General features: G+C 30.8%; 1 protein-coding gene across 1 annotated transcript; it reads right to left on the reverse strand.

Moving 5' to 3' along the window:
* Nucleotides 947-10,042, reverse strand: LOC109363630 (homeobox-leucine zipper protein MERISTEM L1-like). The gene is made up of 10 exons (XM_019609883.1): nt 9,850-10,042; nt 8,637-8,722; nt 6,050-6,118; nt 5,140-5,580; nt 4,930-5,031; nt 4,604-4,804; nt 3,700-3,871; nt 2,968-3,245; nt 1,391-1,486; nt 947-1,279 (listed from the first exon to the last, which is right to left on the reverse strand). The coding sequence occupies exons 1-10, from the start codon at nt 10,040-10,042 to the stop codon at nt 947-949; spliced, it is 1,971 nt and encodes a 656-aa protein (XP_019465428.1).

Genomic DNA, 11,053 nt, shown 5'->3' on the forward strand with positions numbered 1-11,053 from the left:
TAGTCTGACCCAATTAATTACCTAATAACTTTTAGAAATAAAATACTATTCCCTAATATAATCTGATAACTAGGTGGGCTATAACTTAGCTTTGATGGTCCTATGTAAATACTTCTTGATATGACGCGTACTAAAAGATTCGTTTGGTTATACAAGTGGTGAAAGTTTAGTTGATGTGACTCTTGAAATTGCAAACGTAAAAAGAAAGAAAACAAAAGAATATGAGAAACTAGTAAGGTCTTAAGTAACACTAGGCTTTTTTTAAATCCCTTTATAAAAACAATTTTCAAATTTTCTGAATACCTTTATAAAACTTTTGCTTATAAAAAACAATCTTCAAATATTCGAACCTAAATTAGATAAAGTTGATCAAATCGTTGTTTCACACCACACAAACTAATTTGAAGGGAAGATTGAAAAAACACAACATTTGATCAATCCTTTTCTACATGAATTCCTTATCTCAATTTGCCAATATATAATTTATAGAAAGAAAGGTTAGATGTATTTTGAAATATACGTAAAAACAATAACACATGTATATGTAGCATAATAACACCACTTAATTCAATACTTTAATATTTCTCAACAACTATATCGTTGTCTAGTGGTATAAGACCCCCTAAATCTTCAGGATAACCAAAATGTCAAATGTTGGATTCATGAAAACGACATTTATTAGAAGGGATAATTATGAACCCTGAAAGAAACTAATTCCTTATCCATAAGGTGAGTGAATATCCTTAATAGTACCATAAAAAAAACTATCCAACTCTAGCTTCACAAAAATAAGACTCTAAAGATGGAAAAGATGAGCAAATATTAATGTAACATATACTCAGCATTATTATTTTTTTTACATCCAAGATGACTAGAATATGATAAACTATTTAGTAGCTTTTAACTTTTAATCTTGTATGTTGTATCAAATTTGAGCAAAACTATTTTACATCATTGCATCCTTTATAGCAGAAATGGTTTCTGTAATAACTTTGTAGAGTATTTCAACTGATTCAGAAGGAATACTTGACCTAATACTGGTACTTTCAATGCTATGAAATGCAATAGTTAGAAGACTTCCATCACCATTATTATTATCTGAGAATCTTGCAGGAAGAATAGTAAACCCTGATGGTAACATCATTACAATTTCAGGGTTTGATCCATTTGAAAGACTTTTCAAAGCAGATTCATCTAATGGAGCATAAACCACATAGGAAGCAATTGAATCTGTGTAACTCTTTTGAATATAATATATATCAGTCTTGTCTTCAGAATTCTAAAAAATGCAAAATGGAAAAGTAATTATTAGGTTTTAATTGTTGTTTTGTGAATAAAAACTACAAAAAAACAAAAACAAATTAGTATATTAATGAAAGAAAATACTTACAATTGCTCTCATTAAGGAAACACGATTTTTGGGATTTCTGCCAATGTTTATGTATGCAAATTCTCGAATTAAAAGTTGGCGTGAAAGTAAATCCCACTGTATATTATATAGTAAAAGAAAAGAATAGAAACATATTAGAAAAAAGATGTATATACTAACACTGATCATCTGACATTCATATTCAATCATCATTAATTTCTTGACGTATAAAAATCTTTATACATACAATATCTAAATATTAGATTCATTAAATATGTTAAAACATATGGTATTACATGTCATGTTAATTAATTGGTCATGTTGAAGAAGAAACAGATTTGACAACAAAATTAAGATGGATTTTATTATTGTTATTAGTTATTCACTAATCAATTTTAAAGTTTAAAGACTTTTTAAATTTCAGAATTCAAATCAAGACACACTAAGATTAAATTAAAATTAATCATTTAATAATACTACTAATAAATTAAATTTAGTGCAAGCTAAAATGTTTGTATTCTCATACTCTACACTTCCCTTACATCCAATTTGTTGTTTGTATTCTCATACTTTATACTTCCTAGAAGACTTGTTACTACTTGAGGAGGGTCATATACTTAGAGTTGATTATGATGAAAACATTGCATGTAATGAGGAGAAACATGTGTGTGTTAATTCCATGCTTCTAATTAATCGTATAATTATCAACAAGACGTTGATCTATTAGTTTAAAGTTCTCCTAAATTTTCAAAAAGACAAAAAAGTTTTAATTACTGGGACACTTGTTAGGATGGGTAAATACACATTTCGAAAGAGATTAGTTTCTTACCCAAAAAAATTAAAAATATACCCTTAGTAGTACATAAAAATTATTCTTATACTTGTTTGTTAATTTCTTTTTAGACTTGTGTGGACTGAACTACTGTTCATCATCTCTTTCTCTCCTTTTTTTATTATAAAATGTCACTTTATTTACTTATAAAAAGAGAGTATTTTTATATTCACTTAAAACCTAGGTTCTATTAAGGGTGTCACAGTGCATCCAAATCATCCACCACATAGTAAGAGTCATAGTAATTAACCAGCTAAAATGAACAAGAACAACATTGACAATATATTAAGGAATTCTTTTATTTTCACATCTTTCAAATCAAAATATTAAAATTAATGTTTTTTACAATAAAAAGTAGGAAGTATATTTTCTTAAATGTATATCATTTTACCCATTCCCATAACAAAAAAAAAATGTATATCATTTATTTTTGTTGTTTCTTAAAAAACAACACCATTAAAAGCATTTTATCAAAAAGTTATTTAAAAAGTCAAAAATATGATAAAACAACTTTGGTTACATGAATCAAAAGATATAATTATAATTATGTTAAGAGAATAAAATATTTTTTTATATCAGAAGATAATTTATCTCCTCAAGTTACTAAAAGTATGACATGTGTATTATTTTATTTAATTTTTAAAAATATATTTATAGAAAATGATTAAATATGACACATGTCATGATTTTAGTGGGTATAAATGAAATAATTTATCTCCTGGAAGATATTTTGTTATCTTAATTTAATTTAATGTATTGATCATACCTTTTTCCTAGAACTCTCATGGCGAAGAAAGTTGAATAATCGATTTGGGGAGGCATGAATCCACACAGATGTAGTGAATATCACTGATGTTCCAGGAGGCTTTCCTGTTTCACTATTATTATTATTCTTGACAATGTATCTTACATCTGTAGAACCATAAAATGAAGGTATTTGCTTCCATGGATTTCTAGTTGAAGCATTGATATCACTACAAAAGGTTCTCATCATTCTATCTCCCATATTTAAGAAACTCATCCTCCCAGCTTTTGATATAAGAACTATGTGAAACAACATATAATAAACAATAGTTAATTGAAGTAATTGATAAAGCTATGTATTGTTAAATAGTACAAGAATGAAGTTAAGGTTAATATTCAATATTTTAAATTGTGGTTGCAGTCGTGATTGTGGTTATTATTTCGGTGTGAATTAATTTTTGTGATTGAAAATTATTTTTGAATTTGATGTCATCTGATATTGCCTAGGTACAGTCTAATTTGATTGCAGTACGGCCAGATATAACCACATAATCGTGATTTGGTGTCACACTATAATTGCGGTGTGATATGGTTGCCACCGCAATCACCATAATAACAATATTACAGAGGCGCATCATATAATACGGTCCATAATTTGAATCACGGGTATCATGACCCATTCTTCCTTTACAAAAAAAAAGGGTTTCTTTGTTTGATACACTTAAAAAGAAAGGTGCAATAATAATAGAGGTACCTCTATCATCTGCAGCAAGTGTTGGTTCTTTCAAAGTTTCAGACCATTCATTATGCTGAACTATAGAAGCAAGCCAACGTGTTGCACCAAAAGCGTAACCTGCACCAAATAGTGGTTGCAATTTTTTGTTCACTTGCCCATGGTCTGCTTCCACATGCTCTACCCATATAACCTAATGTATGGATATTAAATGAATCAAAATTACACAGATTATAGCTTAAAAAATAAGCAGATTTAATGGGAAACAAAAAATGCTTCTTGAACATACACCAATATAGAACACTTATCGTAGTCATAAGGTGATATGGTGAAGAGAGAAGACTTAAGGATTGGAGTGCAGGAGGTTGTAGGTTTGAGACTCATCATCAACAAAAAATGGGAGTTATAAGGTGATTTAATAGTTAGGGTGAAGGAGATTGAGAATGAAGTCTCACCCACAACAAAATATTTACATACTAACAATTGCCGATAAAAAAAATATAGAACCCATATCCTGACATAAAGGATAGATGGATTAATTATACCATATGTGTATAGATGATATAGGGAGTAAAATGCCATCAAATGATAAAGAAACTCTAGAGAATGAAGTGAGATATAAATTGTTGGATCCAACACAACCGCAGGCCGGAGAGCTTCTAACCACTAAGAAATCTATTGTTAGTAGAGTATAGGAAGATTGAACATCACTTACAAGTAAAACATTACGTCTAGAACCAAAATTTTAAGGTGAAAGTTTCACAGTCTTTTCCACTTATAAACTCTTCACTCTTTACCTCATATCTAATATTCAGGACTTCACACTTAATTAAACCCGAAATAAATAAACATGTGCATAGTGAATTATTCATGATGAAAAGGAAATTCAGTTGGAATAATGAAGTAATAATAATGTTAGAACAACCTTGGAGAATCCATTTGGCATTCCTTGAATCAAAGATCCTGAGGGTCTTCTTCGAATATATTTTGATGGAGATGCAATAAACTTCTCCAATGATACATCTACTACCCCCCACGTCTCTTGAGATAATTGTTTGCAGTACCTTGCAAAGTAACACTCTCGAGTTGGAACAAATGGTGTTGGTAAATGAAGTTCTGTGTTCATCTGAAAAAGAAAAGGATATACTTTGAAATTTATGCAAGCAATATTGATATTCAAACATTTTTACATTAGAATTCGATTCATATATCATTAATACATACTTAGAAGAAAGATAATACTCTACTTACCACAAGCAATTTTCCATTATTGCTTCCTTCCACTCCATCTAGCAAGGTTCTTACCATTGTTGTCCTTGAGACAATGTTGTAAAACTCTCTCCCCCATTGATTCTAAACAATAACCAACAATGAGATCCACAAGGATACATATATATATTTATTGTTACTTGAATCACTATAGTACATGTATATATAGAGAGAGATGGTGAGTTAAACTACCATATCCATAAGTAATTCAATGAGTTTCATTGGACTCATTTTGATATATTCCACATCTCTTGAGGCTTCAACTTGTAGAGCTACATTTTGAGTTGCATTTGACATTGAAGGTTCAAGTAGATATGATTCTAGACTTGGTAAACTTTGAGGTTCTCCAACCTCAACCAACTTAATAATACCCCTCAATGATTCATCAATCATACCAAATTGTCTTAAGTACTCGATGCTATTTAGAGTTTGATGTCTATCATGTTTTTTAGGTTGCCATAAAGGTTCCCCTACAAGCCCCAACACAATCAACTCATCCATAGCTGAGTAAGCAAGATCAATTATTTTAGCCTTAGTTGGATCAACATGTGTTGAGACTCCAACAACAATGTCACTTGCTCGTTGTATGTTGTTGGCTCTAGTATTCATAGTTGAATTTGATGAGGTACCAACCTATAACAAGGAAAATTTGATTAGAATTTTTATATAAAATGGGGGAAGGAGAAATTAACCTATTCCAAAATAATGGAGAATGTCATATCAAGATAGGGTTGGAAAAAAAAAAGCATATCAAGAGGAGGATAGGTGACTATTGGTCTTAGAAATAAGAATATTTGGGAGAAAGCGATAAGCTAATTCTTCAAAATATTTTATTCATTTACGAGGATAAAACTACATATATTATTGTAGACTCTACTAGGTAGGAGTTTCGTGTACTTAGTCGTCCTTTAAAGCAATAAGCTATTACAAATTCATGTTTTTCCTCTCACCACAAGGAGATCTCTTTTTTGTAAAAGAATTCACTTCCATACAACGAGATCACTTGATTTTAGGGGTTCCCAAAGAATAATACTCAACAATCATACATAAAAAATAGGTCATTAAATTATTGATTTTATGATTTATACGACATTTAATTTACCTCATAAATTGATTCTCTATGATCCATCCCTTCATCACTCATAGTCATAGGTGCAGGCGTTGTATATTCCTATAAAACTGAAACTAACACCAAAAACCTTGTAAGTTCTTCAGAACAAGGGCAAAACAAGTATATAGAAAACTAATAAATGACTGAGAAACAAAAATGTGTATGCTCAAATGGAATAATCTACCTTTCATCCTAACAAAATTTCTCACTTACGATATGAGTTAGGATAATACATACGATTTGAGATTATAAGAAAATGATGAGTAAAAGTGAGCAATTTTTCTAGATCAAAATTTTAGAAGGATAAGAGGGTGGTGAAGAAGAAGAGTGATTTGATTTGATACTTGTGAAGGAGGCATTAAGTGACAACAATAGGCATTATATTCCAAAGAATGAATGCCAATATCTTTCACTATCAATGTCAGTGAAGACTTTCTTAGTGGATATTTCTTGAGGTCATTGATGTATTTGTCCATGCTATATTTTAGTTTCCTTAAAACTTGACTCCTTTTTCCAGGATTTGAATCTTTTCTCTTCACATGAACCACAAGTATATGGCCCAACTAGTCACAATTCTTTTTTTCTTGATTTTTTATATTCAAATTTCATAGACAACATTTCATTTAAAACTAGTATACTTGTCAATGTGATGTAAAGATAATGTTAAAAAACAATCCAAATAATTAATTACCATACTAATTTAAAATAAATACTTTAAAATTGCAATATTAGTTTTTTGACTCGTATAGTTTTGAGATAGATGTATCTATGCAAACACAATTGATTTTCCTTGATTACACCAACAAAGTGGATACATTAGGCTTTGAATAATGCTTTCACACCAAGATTTCCTATTTTTATTAAGAATCAAGGTTTTTAAAAATGGAACGAAACAAGCGATATGGTCGAAACATAATGGAATCGGTCACTCTAGATGATGAAACAAAACAAGTTATTGGTATGAGCAGAATATACAAAAGTGTACAACAACAGAACAACGTTACGACCACAATGGAGCCGATATGATAATATTATTGTCGCGACATGGCATCATCGTCTCTATTTGCTCCTTCAACTCTCGTCTCGCACTACCACTAGACTTGATTCAATGCAAGAGGGTGTCATCGCCTGTGGCATCGAAGGTCACTCCACTATCATAGGCATCACATCACCCATCTCCATCATCCAATCGAGTCATAGTCGCAATATCAAGTCATCATCAATATATCCATTGTCTATTCGTAGTTTCTTTCCATCATCATCATTTTCATGTTTTTTTGTTAAAACTCGTGAACAGATCACACTACAACGAGCACAATTCATATTGCATTGTTCTTAAACATACATTATTGCAAAAAACACAAGACCAAAACAATGATTGATATTTAAAACCTTGTATAAAATATTTTAGTAAGGTTGATATGCCTTGATTTCTCCATTAGACAAATGAGTTTATAAGATGGATGTGATTTTTTTTAGGTGTGAAAATTGTAAGTTTTTTTTTTATGGAAACCATGTGTAAATGGATCTTAAGAATTTATAGGTTTCACATGTAATAAAGGTTGTGGATTTCCTCTATCCATGGCGACACGATCCTCCTTTCTTTGATGTGTGTTGTTCTTCGTCAATAGAGAAACTCTACTATCTCATTCCCTTTCTTTCTATGCTCTTCCTTTATTGATGGCTAGTAGAACAACGTTTCTGGGAAAAGATAAAGACAATGTTTAAAGTCTTTTTCTGATGAGAATAATGCTTCTATCAAGCACTATATATAAACTCTTTTCCAAGAGTCTTACCATTTCATTCACAGCTCTACAATTCAAGAGTTACACTATTCAAAACAAAATAACATAGTCATTCATGTAACATGAGGCATTTCTTACATTCTCCCCACTTAGCTTATGTGACAATACAATTCATGATATGCTATATATCAAACATAATGCGCATAATCAGAATATGTTTTCCATATTCATTATATTACAAGTCATGATTAAGAACAAGAACTAATAAGAGTCATGACGGTTGTACATCATTTATTCGATATAGTCTCTTTCATGTACTACTATATTAGCCTTAATCCTAACATGACACGTTAAAGAGAATCATATAATAATGTCATTTATAAAGAAAATTTTATTTTCAACATTTACTATTCTCACATGTGTACATGAGTGTGAAAATAAAATACTGATCAGAAACTTAAATATTAACAAGCTCAGAGTGTCAAAATATTGAGACTTTATTAATAACATAATGTTCAATATTCATTCGTAGACATAATACCCATATTTTTGACATGACCAGTAAACATTTTGGGCGGTAACCCTTTCGTCAAAGGGTCTGCAATCACAAGGTTAGTGCTAATATGCTCAATTGACACTCTAAGTTTCTGAACTTCTTCTTTAACGAAAAATTATTTCACCTCCATATGTTTAGCACCTTTGGAATACTTGTCGTTTTTAGAAAAGAAGACTGTTACGAAATTATCACAATAAATTTTCAGCGGCTTGGCAATACTGTCGACAACCTCAAGTCTTGAAATAAAGTTTTGTAGCCATTTAGCATGAACTATGACCTTAAAGCATGCCACAAATTCAGCTTCCATAGTGGATGCATCAATGATAGTCTGCTTCACACTCTTCCATAAGATAGCTCCTCCGGCTAATAAATATACATAACGAAAGTAGACTTTCTTGTGTCTATGCATCCTACAAAGTTTAAATCTGAATATCCAACCACCTCAAGATGATTTGATCTCCTATAAGTAAACATGTGATCCTTTGTACCTTGTAAGTATCTCTGAACTTTCTTTTCAACTTTCCCATATTCTATACCAGAATTACTCTAGTATCTTCCTAACATTCCAACTACAAAACTATTATTTGGTCGCGTAAAAGTGTGAGCATACATTAAACTCCCATTTATAGTGTATAATGAATTTCTTCCATTTGCTTCTGTTCTAAATCATTCTTTGGACATTGCATCATACTAAACTTGTCTTCTATCTGAATTGAAATGGGAGATGCTGAACATTTATCCATTCTGAATCTCTCTAAAATTTTGTTAATATATACTTTCTGAGAGAAGCCTAAAAGTCCTTGTGATCTATCACGAAATATTTCTATTCCAATCACATAGCTTGCCTCACCCATATATTTCATTTCAATTTTTGTAGATAGAAACATATTACTCACATTTAAAAGACCAAGATCATTAGTTGCAAGCAAGATGATCTCAACATTTAGAACCAAGAAGATAAACTTACTTTCACTGACCTTTAGGTATATACATCGATCAACAATGTTTTCCTTAAACCCAAAGGATACAGTAGTATCATTAAACTTAAGATGTCAATGTCGTGAAGCTTGTTTAAGTCCATATATTGATTTCTTAAGTTTACACACCATGTGTTCTTTTCCTTTTTCTATCAATCTCATTGGTTGATCCATATAGACATTTTATGTTAAATCCTCATTTAGATTTAGAAATATGGTTTTCACATCCATTTGGTGTAACTCCAAATCATAATAAGCCACTAATGCCATGATAATCCTAAGTGAGTCTTTCTTAGAGACTAGTGAAAATTTCTCTTTATAGTCAATGTCATCCTTTTGAGTATAGCCTTTTGCTACAAGTTTGACCTTATAACGTTCTAACTTACCACAAGAATCACGTTTGGTTTTAAAAACCCACTTACAACCAACTGTTTTGCAATCTTCTAGTAACTCAACAAGGTCCCAAACCTCATTTTGTTTCATAGATTTAACTCATATTTCATGACATTTAACCATTTATTGGCATTATCACTATCAATGGCTTGTGAAAACGTAATGGGTCATTCTCACTTCCTGTGTCATATTCTGACTCATGTAGGTAAACCACATAATCATCAGGAATAACAGTTCGTCTTTCTCTTTGAGATCTTCTTAATGCTATCTCGTGTGTTTCTTCTACTATAGGTTCATCAACTTCATTTTCCATAATGAGATTATTTTATTGCTCTCCATCATTAATAATTGGTTCAATAACTTGAGGAACACCATTATTAGGGACACAAGTAAATGGAACTTGTTCCCTCACTTCTTGAATTTCAACTTTACGTGGTGTTTCACTCCCACTAATCTCATCATTCTCAATGAATCCAGCATTCTCAGTTTCAACAATTATTGTAGTATGGTTCAGACAATAAAATCTATACCCACTTGATTTTTCTAGATATCAAATGAAATAACCACTTATTATTCTTGCATCCAGTTTTTTTCTTGTGGATTATAAATTGTAATTTCCGCCGGGCATCCCCAAACATGATGTGCCTTAAACTGGGTTTCCTTCTTGTCCACAGTTCAAAAGGAGTCTTTGAGTTGCCTTACTAGGAACCCTATTTAATAAGTACATGGCGATATTTAAAGCATAAGTCCACAATGAAATGAGTAAAGATGAATTTAGCAAATGAACCTGGATATTGTCCGTTTTCATCATATCTTCCATAATACTCACCACCTCGACCAGACCTGATAATTTTCACCTTTTTGTCTAATTGTCTTTCAACTTTAGTAATGTAAATCTCTAAGGCTTTCAACGCTTGAGATTTATCAGACTATAAATAGATATATCTATAACATGAATAATCATCAATGAAGGTAATGAAATATTTTCCCTTATTGAAAGAATTAACATGAGAATGTCCACTAATATATGTGTGTATAATTTCAAGAAGCTTAGTGCTTCTTGTGGCTCATTTCTCTGTGGGTTTTGTTTGTTTACCTTTAATACAATCCACACAAATATTCATATTTGTAAAATCTAAATCTGAAAGGATTTCATTTTTTACTAATCTTTTCATTCTTTCTTTAGAAATATGTCTCAAACGTTTATGCCACAAGTAAGCTGAACGTTCATCAATTAAGCCACGCTTAATTCCAATATTATGATGCAAGGTTAAAAGTGTTTTAGAAAAAAGATTATCAAGATTTAACTTGTACAATCCATTAC

The sequence above is a fragment of the Lupinus angustifolius genome, chromosome LG13, assembly GCF_001865875.1.
Source record: "Lupinus angustifolius cultivar Tanjil chromosome LG13, LupAngTanjil_v1.0, whole genome shotgun sequence".
In the NCBI taxonomy this organism is placed as follows: Eukaryota; Viridiplantae; Streptophyta; class Magnoliopsida; order Fabales; family Fabaceae; genus Lupinus; species Lupinus angustifolius.